At 33.9% G+C, this 17,815-nt stretch overlaps 1 protein-coding gene across 1 annotated transcript in view; it reads left to right on the top strand.

The window, feature by feature from the left end:
• The first annotated feature begins 293 nt into the window (after positions 1-293).
• Positions 294-17,815, top strand: part of PDE4B (phosphodiesterase 4B) — a 224,325-nt gene continuing 206,803 nt past the window's right edge. The window contains exons 1-2 of the mRNA XM_007424888.2: positions 294-335; positions 1,775-2,004. Of these exons, the coding sequence (XP_007424950.1) occupies positions 294-335; positions 1,775-2,004 (272 nt within the window). The remainder of the gene's footprint in view (positions 336-1,774; positions 2,005-17,815) is intronic.

Genomic DNA, 17,815 nt, shown 5'->3' with positions numbered 1-17,815 from the left:
GAAAGCAGCATAAAGGGAGGTTGTGTTGTGGGAGAAGTATTTTTCATTGATATGATATTTACCTGGCAGTGGAGATACCATGATCATGAATAATTTGTCAAACATTTCTACTTTTCTTGGTAGTATACAAGCCAGACCCTTGTGTGTTTCCATTCTTAAATGTGAAGAAATCAGCATATGAAGACTAAATATGTACTAAAGTACTAAAATATGATTTTCTCCTTCCTTTTTTGACCAGGAAGAAACACAGTTGAAAAGAGTGTTTATCACTGAGGTGATTTTCCATCACCATCATGAAGAAAAGTAGGAGTGTAATGACAGTCCCTACAGAAGGTGTAAGTATAAACACACGTACATATGTCTGTTTCAGACAAAATATAACTAAGCACGTAATGTTGTTAGATACTTATTAAGGCTTTAATGTTGATTATATTGCTGGCTTTTCAAGCTTGTAATTTGAATGTAATGTCTTACAATGCCTCTGATGCAGAACATTGTCCAAATATAAATGTACTGAATGAATTAATGCTTTTTGAAGAAAGAAAACAAGTTATTATAAAATTAACATTATATCCTACTGAGTCATCCAAGACATTGTCCAAATATAAGTAGCATTCCTAGTAAGTCTGATGTTGATCACAGTGCTCTGATTATCTATCTATCTATCTATCTATCTATCTATCTATCTATCTATCTATCTATCTATCTATCTATCTATCTATCTATCTATCTATCTTTTAAGCCCAAACATTGAGACATTCTATTTTAGGGGGGGTGTTCTATCCTTGATCACTTTGGGTAACTTTGAGGTATCTTTTCTAGCTCTACGCTATTGTTTTAAAGAAGTGGCAGCTATAGAGTTTGAAATACAATTATTTTGTAAGGTATTAGCATTTTTATTTCCAACATTTTTCCTTACTGACCAGTAACAAAGAATTTGGCTTTTAACAACACCTGTACACAATGTTAACTTTTTCATTTAACTAACCATCACTATTCCAAGTTCTTTTTCCTGATTTGTATATAAGTGAAATTAAGATTTTTTTGCCCAGTGTACATCCCTTTACACATACGTTGTTCAATACTTCCAATTTTGTTGTCTCTTAGTTCAGTTTGGACAGATCTTTCTTGCATTTTCTCAATCCCTTTTAGTTAACATTTCATTCTTACTATCATCATAAAGTTATTGGCTCCACTCTACAACTCTTTGTGTTGATTTGAAAGGTCTAAGAGGATCTTTACTTGTATTTAGCTGAAGCATCGTTTATGATCATGTAAGCAATATAACCATATTCAGTTTCAGTTTCTTTGCCATTACATAGAAACTGAGGGGTGTGTGTGCAGACACTGATAATGCTTACATTCCAGTAATAACCTTTTCATTTAATGCTGAATGGGGTCCAGGTCCTAACTGGGATATGCAAAAGTTGAAGTGATATTTTGGAAGGACACTGAAGAAATTAATGGTTTGTAAAGCAAGAAAACAATTTGTTATAAAATTAACATTATAACCTGTTGAGTCATGTGAAAGAGTTAATGATGTGCTTAACATTTGCATTCAGACTGATTGAATTGCATCACATTTCAGTTTTCCTCATTCATTTGTAACTGTTCCTTTTTAGTGAGAAATTTAATGCTTATTTTAAAAGCCAGTTTTATAGGAACAGTCTCTGTGTTCGATTTGTAATTAGTTGGTGCTGCAAATCTAAATTTTTAAATTTAGCTTTATGAAATTGCTTTCTTATATAATTCAGTTTTCTATTTGTTCTCTTAGAACACTAAAGATTACTTAGAATGTCGTCTCAGCAAGTCTTACAGTGCATCCAGTAACACCCTTGGCATAGATCTTTGGAGGGGAAGAAGATGCTGCTCTGGTAACTTACAATTACCACCGTTGTCTCAACGACAGAGTGAAAAAGCAAAAACACCGGATAACATTTCTAGACCCACAACTTTGCCGTTAATGACCCTTCCGAGTATTGCCATCACTACTTATCAGGATAGGTAAGTTGCTTCTTTAAGATTTAATTGTAGAACTTTCTTCCTGATACTGAAGTCATAGGCATATTGAATAAGGGTTAGTTTACTATGCAGATTTTTTAAAACAAAAAAGTCACTTTCCTAATATTGAATTAATCATGATGGGAGAGATATTTTTTGAGGGTGGCAAGCATGTTTGGAGTTTTGTGAACATGTCATGAGTGCTCTCACAAAACGGCTACCACAAGTAGGTTTGCCTAGACATGGTCCCAAACACTCATTTATCAATCTGTCCAGGACATTTCCTATAGACTTCCAGGATGTCTCTACTTTTACAGTTCTCTTTCTCTTTTGTTTTTCTGATCAGTTGGGCTCATTTCGAAACAAAGCACTGGGCTGCAACTACTTACCATTTCATTTTCTAAGAACATCTATTGGGTCTAGAAACATCCAGTAAATAAAGATGATTCTAGAGAATGTTAATTTATTTTGCAGCATGCTACCTTCTTATCTGCTTTAAAAAAAAAAAAAGATAATTTCTTTTTCTTAAAAGTCATGCTGGATAGAGAGTCTGGTGGGTGGCTACATAGGGAAGTAGCCACAAGCAGAATGTTGATAGGTATAAACTTGCTTCTTCTTACATCAATGGGTTGAATTTATATCTGGTTCTCAAAGGTGGAAGAGTTATTTCTTCTTTATCTAGCAGATCATTTTTGCTTACAGAGTGGAGATGGTGGCAATTTTACCAATTCTTCTACCTGCAGTCCTCTTTTCTTCCTGCAGTCCACCTAAACTGCTGTGAGCCTATAAAAGCCTATAAAAGCAGGAAATTGGCAAACAGTAACATGTGTAAGTGCATATGTATGCGTGGAGAGAGAGAGATTATTGCTTCTTTTAAGCAATATTATATAACATGGAACTCCAAATATTTGCTTATATGATTTAAGGAAGGATATGAACATTTTATGAATGTGTAATTATATAAACCAGTCAGCCAGCCAGAGGGTCAGGTGTAGGCCCTGTTATTTCCTCAGTTTCTGTTCTCCACTAGCAACAAGGCTCCATTGTCTTTACTATCTAAGTGTGCCTCATCTTGCCCCACCTCATGTTTGAGATGTGTGGGTATATCTCATATATGTCTCCTCTGTATATGAGATGTGACTGTGTGCATATAGAAGTTTATATTATAATTTCTTATGTTCATATACTTTTTAAGATAAAACCTGAGAATCAGCTAAGATGGAAAGGACGTAGATGTAAGTCTGCCTCTGGGTTAAATTTTAACAATTAAGTAAATTCTGGGTAAAAATAATCTTTTAAGATCTTGTTATGTAAATATCTTCAGCATGCAGCACCAAAGTGTTGTGTCTGCCTCTTGGCTGAGAGAAAGGTTGCTCACTCCTACTCAAGAGGAACATCTTTCCCCCACTTAACATTAGCACATTTCCAAGGCAATTAATTAGTTTGCACAAAAGCAGTTACATAGTTTGTAATTTTTTCTGAACTTTCTATAGTATTGATGGCTGGTGTGGGTCTTCCGGGCTGTGTGGCCATGTTCTGGAAGTTTTGTTTCCTAACGTTTCGCCAGCATCTGTGACCGGCATCTTCAGAGTGCAGGAGCACAGACAGGAGCAGTTCTCTCTGTGCTGGTCACAGATGCTGGCGAAACGTTAGGAAACAAAACTTCCAGAACACGGCCACACAGCCCGGAAGACCCACACCAGCCATCGTATGCCGGCCGTGAAAGCCTTCGACAATACATTTCTATAGTATCCTTTAGACAGTTTTTTCTTATACAGTTAACAGCATGTAAAGCAGAGTTTTCACTAACCTGGGGAAAAAGCAGAAGGAAAAGATGCTGGGTTTAAACTCAAGAGGGTATAAAATATGGACATCTTATATCCTCTTCAGTTTTGTTGATGCTGTTTGTTCAATTTCTAGACCTCTTTTTAACAAGGCAAAATGAAAGCTATATTTTAAAATATTATTCCAGTAATACTGTCTATCCTTAAAAAAAAAAAAAATCAAACTTCAGTGGTTTTCAACTTGGATGTCTCTTATGGTCTATATCCTGAAAGTAAATTTGTGTCAAAATGTCTATACTCTATGATATTTTTGATGGTATGAACTGAAGGTTTTTCAGTTATATCACTTAAAATGATGTCTGTTAGATGAAAGTGATATCTTGTTGCACAAAAAGGAAATAGAAAACCCTATATTTGTTTGTTCTTATAACTTCAGAATAACAACCAAAAGATCATGTATTTTTAACTTACATTTCCTAACAGATTATGATTGAACAGCTTGTTTCCATCATACTATTTACTCTTTATAGATTTCTATTATTCTGTGAAATGGTCTTTAAACATAATATTTCTGTATACATTTTAAAAACTTAAAACATATTCAACTTAGAGATGTATAAAACCCATGCAATAAAAATGAACGAATGTACTTAACAAAGCTTCCATGTGTCTCAAGTGGGTGGATAGACATGCTTTTAACAGCCTCAATGATAGAAATATAACTAAATTCTAGGCTAAGTTTTATGATCAATTTACTTTAGGTAACATTTTTTGTATTAATTTCCAGATATCTCAGGTTACAGGAAATTATATGAAAAGTTCAGATTTTGACACATTATTGCAAAACATGTAATTATGATAAGAACTGAACTTTACGTGTAACTGCATCATCATCATAAGCAGGGTTTTTGGGAGATCACTCCATGCAAGTAGTTTTTTAAAATGTACTTTATTTATCTGAAAAAAGAAAAGGAGAAAAGAGATAAAAAGAAAAGAAAAAACTCAGAAAATTAAAACATTCATATAGTAATCAAAGCTAATATTAGATATACTCATTTTACCCAATTAAACTATTAACATTCAAGTCATTTATTTATTTAACAATGGGAGAATGGGAATTTATATGAATGATATATGCAGTTCAAGTTTCTAAGTTGTCTTCCACCTGGGATTCTCAACTGTAAAATGCGTTTTTTCACTCAGCAATAAAATGCGTATTCAAATGTGAAAGAAATAAGTTAGTTAGATCAAATATAATTGGTGGAGATTGGCAACTAAGTGTGCAATATCCATTTCAATTGTCCTCTTGCTAATTTTCAAACAATTAGGATATTCGTTGAAAAATCATTAACGTTTGCAAACTCCATTAGTCTTTTAGACGAAAATTAATATGTAAAATAACTACCAAAATTTATCTACCATATCACACAACCACATTTTATGAACTCATGTTGGTGTGTTGAGGGTCATATCTTTAGTAACCAGCTGAACCCATACCTTTTTTCATAGATATCCAAAAGACACCATCATGATCATAAAGATAAAATCTGAATTAGTGTGCTATTGCACACCCCATCTGTCTAGTAGCTAATATAAAGCACTGGGAATTCCACATTTGCCAAGATAATTGGACTCTTAATAGATTTTAACTTATTAGGGGTGTCAAATATGCCAATTCCAAGATGGTCTTTGAAGGCAAATTTCCAATATATAAAACTTCCCATTCATTAATCTGAGAAAGAACATATGCTTTACAAATTAACATGAAACTGTAAAATTATTTTCTATCTCTAACAGCTATAATATCTGCATCTGCGTTATCTGATTCTATAGGAAAACCATCTGGCCTTTGAATTAGCTGTTCCTCAAACTCGTAGTAATACATTTAATTTCTTTCTCACGGATAGGTTCAGAAAATATTTCATTTGCAAAGTATTTTTGAGATTTACTAGCTATTTGCTTGTGTCTCATACTGAACTGATTATTGGAAGAGAATGGAATTAAATCTATCTTTCATTCCTTTGTATCAATGTCAATATGTTGGATTATATATGTATGTATGTATGTATGTATGTATGTATGTATGTATGTAAAACCATGGTCCAACATATTAGACATTGCAGGCAGTCACCAGGAATCTATCTATCTATGTGTCTTTGTGTCTGTCTATAGCCTTCAAGTCAGTTTTTGATTCCTGGTAACTGCCTGGACAAATCCCTGCAGTTTTCTTGGCATGGTTTTTTGGAGGTGGTTTGCCATTGCCTCCTTCCTAGGGCCAAGAGAGATTGACTGGCCCAAGCTGAAACTAGCACCATATAGTTTGATATATTAATTCACAGAGTTGAAAGGGACCAGTTAGGTCACCAAGCTCAAGCCCTTGCTCAGCACAGGTATCCAAAATAATACATCCATAGCAGGTGTTTCTCTAGCCTCCCTGAACATAAGGTAGTTATTGGCTCTAGTGTTAAACTGTTCTTACTTTTAGAAAGGGTGGGGTTTTTTGTTTTGTTTTTGTTTTGGTAAAATTGTTCAGTTGGAATCTGCCTTCCTATAACTGAAATTAATTATTCTGTGTCTGTGCTCTGGAAGGAGGGACAGTATGTCTTGTCCTTTTGTGTGACATTTCTTAAGACATTTGATGAGTACTTTCTTATCTCCCTCTCAGACTTTCTTTTCAAGATAACACATGTTCATCTCTCTTCACAACTTAATTTTTAGACTCCTCCTTTCTCTGAAATCATTCTTTGAATATTTCTTAAAGTGTGGTGCTCAGAACTGACACAGCATCTCACAGTGGAGTCTGAGCAAAGCACAATAAAATAGGATTATTACTTCCCATAATTTGAAAATTATACTTCTTTTAAGGAGGCCTAAACTTGTATTTGCCTTTTTTACAGCCCTATTATTCTGCTGACTCATATTCAGTTTGTAATCAACTACTTTTTAAAGATTTGTTTTCCACAAGTTCTGTTATCAAGTCAGCCAATTCTCATCCTGCAATCATACATTTAATACATTTTAATTTTTGCTTCCTAAGTTAAGAATTCTGATATGTTCTGATATTCTGTTAAATCTTTATGCTGTTGCTTTCAGCCCACTTCAGGTTAATTTTGAATGTTATTTCCGTCTTCTAGAAGTTGATATCACTTGCAGAAATAAACATGTCCTGTATCCCTTTATCCAAATAATTTCTACAAATACTGAAGAATAGAAGCCTGAACATTGCAGCATCTGTTGAATACATTTCTCTAGTCAGTAAAGGAAGCATTGATGAGTTCTCTTTGAATATGAACTTTGAATCACTTATATTCTGTATAGCCAATTCAGTTTTAGCAAAGTATTTGATCAAAAAACCCCTATGGCATTTTTATTTGTATGATTGTTAAGTGAAAACTAGGTAGCATGGCAATTAAGTGAACATAAAGCTGAATTGCCATGCTACCTACAGTAGTTTACACTTCAGTCATACAACTAAGAATGTCATAGGGTTTTTTGGTCAAATTCTTTGCTAAAATTAATATTACTACATTTAAAGCATCCCCATAATCTATAAAGGGAGTTACCTGATTAGAAGAAAAGAAAAGGTTAATCTTATTGACAAATACATTGTGAACAGATTGTTTACAGAGTGACTACATATTGATCTATTCTAAAATTTTCCCAGTTATTGATGTCAAGCTGCCTATTCAGTATTTCCTTTCATTCTTTGCATTTCCTTCTTTAACTCCTCTTGGGGTTCATGTGTTATCCTGTTCCCCTTAAAACCTTCATGAATTGTTAATGATCAGTAGTGAAGCTACTGCAATTAACTAGGGCACATCAGAGAGATGATTTAGCTAACTGGCTTGTGGAAATTATGCTGAAGATGAATTTAGCTTCTATGTTGAGCTTGTGGCCAAGGTAAAAACTATTTGATGTTTCAGGAATATGTTTGGGGGATAGAAATACATAAAGCATCTCTTTAAGCAGATATGGACAATCCTTTTTCTGTTGGGTTTTTTTTGGCCACAACATAAATAACCAGACTATTTAGCACTAAGGGATTGATGTTTGAATTTCTGAACTGTAGTATCTGAAATGTAAATAAGTGCAGAAATAATAGCATGTCATTCAGTGAAATTGCTGTGTGGTGGTAGCTTTGGTCTTAAGAAAGACATTGGCATGTGGTTATTTCTGGGGTAATTTGCATTTGCATTTTTTCAGCACAAGGACTCTGTACAGGTTGAAAGCAGCTATAGACTTCTGTGATCCTATGATGACAACTATGTTCAAAAGCTGAACAATTTTTGTGTCTGCTGCAGGGCATTTAAAACTAGAACTACACTCTTTTCTTAAATGCTGAACATCTGTGGAGCTAGTGGGTGGTCCATTTTCCACTGGCAAAATTTCTGCCTCTGTATGCCTCCTTGCTTGTAGGCTTCAGGACTTTAAAGGGGAAAGGCAGCTTGAAGCATTTTCAGTTCCCTCTCATAGGAACCAATGGGCATACAACTAGATAAATGCACACAACCTGAAGTAAGGATATTAGAGCAGGCAGAAGGTAGGGGTGTTTGTGGGGGGCCTCAAAAAAATCAGGATGGCAATTCTGACCACACAGTTGAAGCCTTGCATTTTTTCTACATGAGTAAATATCATACATATGTACAAAGGGGCAGTGCTGTGATCATGCAGTTACAACTGACATTTTTACTTTTTTGACCTCCCCTACCCATGGATGCAACTGAGTGAGATTTTTTTGTTACATCAGGAACTGGAGTAGAACAAGTGGGACAGTGGTTTTTATTCCTTGTTTCAGCAGTTTTGATTACAGACTATCTTCAAACTGTTTTGCAGAAGGGTGTGAGTACGTATAAAAACAGTATGAGCCTGCTCTTAGAATATTATATTTGGTATTATAGTTTGGTATATCTCTTTCATTTTCTGTTCCACAGTATAGAGTCATTCCCAGCTTGAAAAGCAGACTTCGTATATAGTGATTTGTGTTCATATGGTTTAGATTTGGAGGTAGGAAAATATTAATGAATTAGATTAACCTCAAACTCCATATAGACTCAAAATTATGTATGGTCAGTTTCTTAATTAGCTCTAGATTTAAAATCTTTTCTGGCATCTATTAATTTATTTCAAGTGACGGAAGCAGAGACTCAGAGGTATTTCAATAATTGTAAGGAGTTATTGGCCTTGGACATCCTGTTTGATCTTTCTTTTGTTGCTGTCCTGGTGGTATGTTTTACTACCAGGACAGCAAACAGTTCAGCTGCTCCTAGGGGCTTTCTGGAAGATATAATTATTGACCTTTTAAAAATGATGTACTTGACTACAGGTAAACAGCCTGTAATTTTCTCAATAATTTGACAGGACTCCCTTTCAGCACATTTCCTTGTATATCTAGACCTTGTTTGCTGTTTTCTCTCCAACTTATTAATTCATAATGTTATGAATGTTCATAAACGTTCCATAAAATGTTTATGTTTACTTCATAGTTTTCTTTGGTCAGATTTTCGATTGCAGAGTGGGTAAATTGACAAAGTAAATCTAGCCCACTCTACTTGTTTATATAAATAATGTTAAATATGTAATTTAGTAATAATCCAACAAATTATATCAACCAGAGATGATATTGCAATATCAGAAAAGAGGAGCAGTGCCCCCTTGTGTTGTAAAGAAACTAGCTACTATATTTATTAGTATAATAAAAATAGATTAAATAATACATTCATTTTAATTCCTTCTCTTTGTCCAAGTGTAGTAAGGGCTCTTTCAGTGTAGATGTAGAGAGAGATAAAGATTCCCTGAACACATGGGTATTCTTGCCTCTCAGAAATTATATTATGTAACCATTTCTATCTTTAAAATCACATTTATCTGAACAGCTACTTCCATTGGACTGGCCATGCTAACTGGGAATTCTGAAAGTTGATCTGGAAAAGGTGAGATTGCAGAGGGCTGATCAGGAATATCAGACACAAAACCTTTTTCCTGCTTGAGAGATTATCTACATATACATAACACAATTTTAACATTTCTCTTTTCAAAGTTGCAATAGAACCCCCCCCCATATATTTGTATCTTAAAATAGTTTTATTGTAAAATCTGACTAGTTGAGCTAAAACTAGTGAGAACTTACTGCTTCTTTACAACACAAGAGGGCATTGCTGCTTCTTTTTTCTGATATGGTAAGATGGTAATATATGTGCTTAATAAAATATTTGTTCCATTGATTATAAACATGATGTATAAAATATTTTTAAAACCATCTTTTAAAAGCATGCTTGAATTTAATGTTAGATTGTTGCCTTTGGTATACATTTTCTGCTATACTGAAGTGTTTTAATAATAAAACCATTATCCTGATGCATAAGGGAAACAAATTAAATTTCATCATTAGCCATTACTCACTTTTCTGGGACCAATCAAATGTACACAATTGGTTGTTATAAAAAGCGGAGAAAAGATGGAAAAACAAATCTGACTTTTGCTCAGGTTCATAGAAAGGGATAAAGGACACATTTAAACTTAAGAACGTTTCCACATGTGGCATTTGTACTAGTCTGCGGTAAGTGCCATGCCCCTGTCTCACAGCATAAGGACTCTTCTGCAGCTAAGTCAATATCTTCTGGTTCAGCTGTGATGCAGCCGAAAATGCTAGTTTTATGTTGTTAAAACTGGAGTTGCAAGGTGGGTAGTTTCCCATGAATCCTCACCTTATGTTGTCTCTAGATCTCTTATTCTCATCCTGGCAGAGTAAAGGTAGCTTGACACCTTACTACATTTTACCTTGCTTTTTAAACTGAGTGACTGTTTTTATTTTCCTTACTGCATAAACAAACTCAGTGAGGCAGTGAAGAAGATGAGAGGGGAGATGCTAATCGTTGTGATTTCCCATTGCTGGAGATGGGATACTGGCAAGCTTGTGGATTGTACTGAATATTGTAAGGATAGCAACAGTGAAGATATGAACAGCTTCTTCTGAGACTTTGGAGCTGAAGTTGATGGCAGTGTAGAAGTGGTCTTAAACGAATTAGGTTCTGTCAGGCAATATGCCGGTTTCAAATTACACCTCAAACCGTTGAGACAAATATGTAATAGTTAATTCTCTGATGTTTGAACATTTTTATCTCCAATTTTATTTGAAACATGCAGGGTTTTTTTTTTTTTTAATAAGTAGAGCAAAAAAGAAAGATAGCAACTTCTTTTACTATTTAAAAAAGAAGGAATTAATTTCAGGGAGTGGAAGTGGTGTAGTGACTTCATAGAAGAGAAAGAAACCTTTCAGTGAAATGCTGTGGTCAGTTAATTATTATTCATATTTTCCCTACTTGCTGAATCCTGCCCCTGAATTGCTAAATTAGGTATTTTACAAGTTACACATAAAAGAAAGTAGCTTACACTGGGTCCTAATGCAAGTTCCAAATCCAGTGGCATCCAAATTCAGGATTTTAGGGTGAAAATCCTAACTGCTCAGCATTACTGTAGACAATCTGTTACAGCAGTTGTATCCATCTTGTGCCTTCTTTTTCATTATGTGATTATTTTGCTATATTTATTTCTTGCAAAACTATATCTATTACAAGCAGTGATGACCATTTAAAATCTCCAGTAAAAGATGATTATAATAGGCTGTCCTGTTGGGCTGAATCTCCTAATACAGTACCTTGCCCATCTGGGGAGTTCTTAGTCCTTTTACCAATTTCTCCCTTCGGCCCAGTCCTAAGAAAATAGAAGGGAAAATGCTCTAGATCTTATCAAACCTATAGAATAGAATAGAATAGAATAGAATAGAATAGAATAGAATAGAATAGAATAGAATTCTTAACAAACCTTATACCAGCTGTGTAACCAAGTATTCTGGCACATGGGGAAGGTTTTTATGAGAAATTCTTTTATTAAGTCAGTGAAACCTCTGTATTTTTTTTAAAAAATGAATTTATTGGGAGAAGGGAAAAGCAGAAAAAAAAAAGGAAGATCAACAATCATAGATACAGAATACCCAATAAAGCAACTATAATGAGCATAGCTACAAAACCTGCTTGTCTGAGATCTTGGGTTCCAACATTTGTTCTAAGTACATTTCAGAGAAGATGGTTGGAGAGAGATATTCAGGGTCTCCCTCATAAATGTTGACAGGCAGCTCGTCCTGGTCCTCCTCTAGCAGGATGCTCACTTTTATAGAATGCAAAGATTGAATGTTCCTTTGCAAACCAGCAAAATGCTTTGTCTTTCATGACCTGGATCTAGCCAGCCAATCTGAAATTATCTAGGGCTAAACCTTCCTTTCTAAATAACCCTTGGTGGAATGATAAAAGCCCAATCTAGTTGTCATCAGTGTAAATGGGATTACATGGCAGAAGCTTTTAAGGGAGACAAAACTGAATTCCATTTCTTCAGATTTCTCGGCATGGGATTAGATATTTTAGGAAACACTGTTGTGCCATCCCAAAACATGGAGGATGTCACAACATCAATTAAGTCTGGTTATATATTTTATTGCAACTGTTCTCCCAGATTCTGGCTCCTCCAGTGGGGAATTGATGACAGTATGTACTCAGACTTGTACATAACTGTCATACCCATTCTAGTTTCTTCCCCGTTCTCACCTCCCCCTTGCTCTTTACGCCACCTCCAAGCATAACAGTTATTGGAAACCTGTGTGCAGATTTTTGTTCATATTGGTGCATTTTTAAAAGGCAATTTTTAAAAATGTGGAATTTCTCTATTTTAGAACAATGACTGAGAACGGCAAAATGGATTGCTCTAAATGCTGTAAGTCAAATATTTCTAGCTTGCAGAATTCCATTGTGAAATAATTCATTTTTAAAAGAAAGGACTGTAAGTGTGTTTAACAATTCCTCGCTAGAAAAGAAAGGAAATTAAAGTTGCAGAACACATTTCAAAATGGTAAACTTGGAATATTTTGGTAACAGTAACCAAAAAGAAAATGGGAAGGAGAGTTCATGCAGCTCTTAAAGCCAAACATGCATATTCTGTGGAAGTAATTTTACCTTTAGCAAATTGTGGTTCTGTTCCACACTTCGGGTTTATTGAGATTAAGAAAAAATGGATGAAAAGGAGTATAGGATTACAGTGTATGAAATTATTGCAATTGCTATCATGAACTGTGGTCAATCAATGCATCTTAAAACTTTCACCTGAAAGCAGCCAGCATCATACATATATACCATAGGTGGTACTAATTTTCAGTGCCCTGCTCAAGTAGATGTTACTCTATACTTTTCAGTATGCTGATCTGGGAGATATATGCTTTTCTCCTTCTTTATTTGTAATTAAAGAAATGTATACCCCCAACTTGTTTCCAACATTAGTTGGATTAACAGTTTTCTAAAAGGATGGGCTCAAGAAAGGGCATCTGCCAAGTTAAAGATGAGTTTCTGCATTGTTTTGGTAAATAATTTTTAGGAAGCTTTTCATACTCCACTACAGTGCAAACCTTATCCCGTTATTCTACTCAGAATAAAGTTCTTTATCTTCTTCGTAGCACCTGAAATGTAAGGGATGAAGTGCTATCAATGTAAATGAGAGAGTTCAGTGAAAATTAAAATAGGAAAAAATTACCTTAAAATGAAATAAAGGGATCATGGTTGGCCATTGTGGCATAAGACACATTTTCATAGTCAGATCCTGAATCCAATATTGTGTATCTGATAGATGTAAAATGTATGGAGAATTGACTATATTTGGAGTTTGGGAGTACATAAAGATGCAGAGTTGTATGTTGAGGAGATCTTTGTACAAACTGTACAAATGAATGAATGAAAAGAAAATTTCTAGAAACTCTGAATCCATTAAACACCCCCTCCCATTCTTGATATGCTTCTTTTATTTTTTTTACCCAGAAAAAAATGGAAAAAATTCTTTTAACTTCCTTTACTGATCTGAAGTATGTTTATTAATTTAAGTTCATATAAATATAGTATATATAACTTGCTTTGCTCGTAAAATATTGTTTGGAAATTTATATTTTAAAGTGTTGTTGTTAAATATATGATTAAGAGAGTTTGATACATTACATTCAAAAGATTTATTTTTCATTCAAGAAGTACACCATGATTTCTTTTGGATCCTTTGTTCTTTTGTTTTATGGATTTGAAAGCACACTCACAGGGCCAACAGAAGTTAAAGTCCAACATTTTACAGGTATTATTTTCTGAGTAACAACTCCATAATTTCAGCAATTTCTAACCTGATTACTAGAGTTACAAATGGACTGTTGCTCATTTTTGTGTATTGCCAAACCTTTGAGGCATAGTCAGAAGGAGAAAAGCTATTTTTTCTAAATGGAAATGGCAATGTCATCTGAAAACACAGTGCATCTTATTTTTGCAAGTACTGCTTTTTTCAACATTGAAATTGTAATGATTATATAAAGAAAATCATCATGTTGCATAGTTCTTGGATATCACTCTGAGATTAAAGCATCTATGTATATAAATACCTTATCCTGAAAAGAAAGTATTACTCTTTAAAAAAACCCTTAACTCTTTTTTCTATTTTTTCCAATTCGACATGAAAACAAAGAAACAAATGACTTAGGAATATTTTTTAAAAAAGGTTTTCCCAATTTTTTTCTGATACTCATACGTCCTCTAGACAGAAAATTTATATTACCTACTTCATTATTTATTGAATTTACTGCATTTATACAGTATATAAGAAAGCTGATAAAACTTGCTCACAACCTGCACTAATATTTGTAAAACACTATGCTCAATATTTAAGGAAGGAATATGCATCCATTCCCTTTATATATCTGTTTTACATCTGATAAAAGAAAGAAAAAATAACTTTTGACAAAGCAAGGGAACAGAGCTGGACAATTACTTTACCGTTGATGCCATTTCATCTTGTGATATTCAGAGATGGTGGAGAATGAGATTAGTTTGCTTTCTATAAGATTCAAGAGTGTCAAAAAGAAAATGCAATATAAAAACCTCTTGCGTATGGACGGTTAGAATCATTAACTAATTCTTAAAACTTTTTAATTTCTACTTTTTAATACTGATAAGAAGTTTTAAAATTTACATCAAAATGATTCATTAATCACTGACATCTTCAGAAACGTAGCAATTAGTCATGTTTTGAATCATGGCTGTAAGCTTTGAAATGTGACTTCTAAGTCTACAGAAATCATGACAGGTCATTTGTTCTCACATCATATTTCTAAAAGTTGTTTTTCCATGTCCTTGGAGTTATTTTTGTACTATCATTAGCTCTGGCTACCAGAAATGGGCTGCAAAAATCAGGACAATCATTAAAGAGCAGCAAAGCACTAGAATTTCTAAGTTTCTTTGCTGCAAATTTATAGTTGCAGTCCAGACCTGGTATTCCTACATTTGCAAAATTAGCAATTAGCAAAATAAGTTTTTTTAAAAGGAATAATTCTGAAAAAGAAAATTCAGTGAAATATATAATATTGAAGTCTCCTGAGTAAATTGTGCGTGATGAAATAAAAACTTATACAGAGCAGAAAAAAAATGGATTAAGCCATAAATCAAATTTTATTACTCTTGTTTATCAGCTTGGGCTACAATATCAACAAGTAATTGAAAAGTTGGCTTTGTTCCCAGGCCTGGGTTTAGGGAGGGCCTGTTGTTTTTTCTTTGGGGTATTTTTTGGGGCCCTGGGGTTGTTCCTTCTAGATGTTCAGAAGTTCTCATAATCCTCTTTTTGTTTTTTCTGTTTTTTATCTTATCATGTAAGTTGCCCAGAGTTGTCTGGAGCTGGCCAGCCTCTACATTTAATCAATTTAATATTATCCTATATTTTTAATATGCATAATATGAATCTGTATTTAACTTAATATTTCTTAAGGAAAACTTGATAAAAGACCAACACTATGACTGCCAGTATCCCAGATGTTATACAGAGGCTTCCATTGTTTGCTTGTTCACTTCAGGTTTGATGGTTGATACTGTGTTCTAATTTTTGCAGACTCAGTAATTCTCTGAAATCCTATGTTTTGAAGATATCAAGCAGTAATTAATGAAGCACCCTGCTATATAGTAGGGAATTTAAGGGTAAAAGCATGCTTCCAAGCACTTGCTTAGCACCTGTCTGCAAGTCTTCAAAGAAGCTGCATCTTTTCTCAGGGTCATGCAGCTCATGACTTATTGGGTAATTCAGTGATGAATATAACAACAGTAAAGTAAGCTTTCTCAAAAGACAGTTCTACAGGATTTCAGGTGCATTCTATGGTGCACCCTCAGTTACATGGGGCAACAGGGAAGGTTGAACAAAGTTTACATGAACTAAAAGTCAGATATTTTTTAATGTTCCGTTTCATTTATAATATATTGGAGTGTGATAGGAGACAACTGGATCTGTAAAGAATTCTTGAAAATAAACAATTATAAGTATGTAGATCTAGAAATTTCTCTTCAAGGTTTAATGAGCAGCCGTGGCAAACAAGACCACAGATTCAAGCCTAGAGATAGCACTTAAGATTTGTAGTAAACATCTCTCACTTATGTTTGTAATGTTCTTGATAGAAATTTCTAAATTTAGTCTAAGCATTCAGTTTTATTGGATGTCCACAGAAATATCTTGAGAGAGATAAGTTATATAAATCCATAGTTATTTAGGGGATGGAGGATGAAAGGGGCAAAACAGTAAAATGAGAAGTGACACGGAAATGGCCCCATATTTCTTCTTGCCCTACACCATGTTCATGAATCATGGGAAACTTTAGATTAGCTTTGGACTGGATGTTAATTATTTCTCTTGCACCACTAGGCCCATTTTTAAAAGAAATTTTGATGGTAGAAAGATATAAATACCTTCTGTCATCATCTCAAAGAACCCAGGGCATTTTGATATTTCTGAAACTGTCTAAGCCAATGTTTTATATAGTTCTGTCCACATTTACACTCTGTTCCAGTGTATAGTGAAACCAATTATACTGTGGTAGAATTTATTCAGTCATCCATAATGTAGAGGCCAGGGAGGCCTAATCCCATCTGTAATACTATGGTAAATTGTTCTGAAGCTCTAAGAGAGCCAGATAAAGATTTGCTTTTCCTTTCTAGAATTCAAACTCTGGAAAGATTTTAGAGAATTTCCTATGATTTGAGATTTCCATTTTTTTTTTTTTATTAAATAGCCTACAGTTCAGGAATATGCATCATAACTAGAGAAGCTGTCCAGATAAAATTCAAGATTACTTAAGACAAAAATAAAAGAAACACAAACCTTTAAAAATACTTGGTTTCTAACAGTTTTGAATAGGGGAGATGAGCAGAGCTAAATTTTGTCTAATTATTTCTGCAAGGGTTCTCATGCACAGGTAGCACAGGAGTTCTGCATTTAAATGTCTTTCTAGAACATATCCTTGCCACCTCATATTCTTAATGGAAATCTAATGAGGAAAACATAACTCAGAAGAAGAGTGTTAAAATGAACAAAATGTATGTAAAGCATGTAGCAATGTATCAAGCAAATAATCTCAATAATATATTAGCATATAGTTACATAAAGAAAGAAGTGTGGGATTGGTGTAAGGACTGCATATGAATTTCTAACTACATTGAGATTATACATTTAACAGTATTGAATATAGCTTTTTAAATTCTGAGAAACAGTCCTCTAGTCTATAACATTTTAGTAATATTGTCTGATCTGTATTGCTTTCATGGACATATGGTAACTCAGAAGGTTAATATTTTTACCCATTCATCTATCTTGCCCTTAATGTCTGTAATACTTTTCTTCAGAGCAAACAGGAATTTTTTAAAAGATTAAAAAGAGACCAGAGCTGTTTCTAACATCCAATATAGTCTATAGGAAAATAGTTTTTAATTACAATCTACTGTTTCTGGGCAATATAAATGATAGCTTAGTTTGGAAAAGAGAATTACTATGATTAAACACAAGTTTCCTTGACAACCAGCTAGATGTCGTGAATGCTGAATTGTTTTGGAGCTGTATATAGTCTTCAAGATTTCATCTAGAAAGTGATCTTTCTGTTTACTTACATTTTGGTATGAATATTACCATAATATTTTGTACAAAAGGTT

Source organism: Python bivittatus, unplaced genomic scaffold (assembly GCF_059951505.1).
Source record: "Python bivittatus isolate LINGU-HERP-01145 unplaced genomic scaffold, Pbiv_v1 ctg000700_np1212, whole genome shotgun sequence".
NCBI classification, from domain to species: domain Eukaryota; kingdom Metazoa; phylum Chordata; class Lepidosauria; order Squamata; family Pythonidae; genus Python; species Python bivittatus.
The sequence above is the reverse complement of the archived record's forward strand: the minus strand, read 5'-3'. Positions and strand labels throughout refer to the sequence as shown.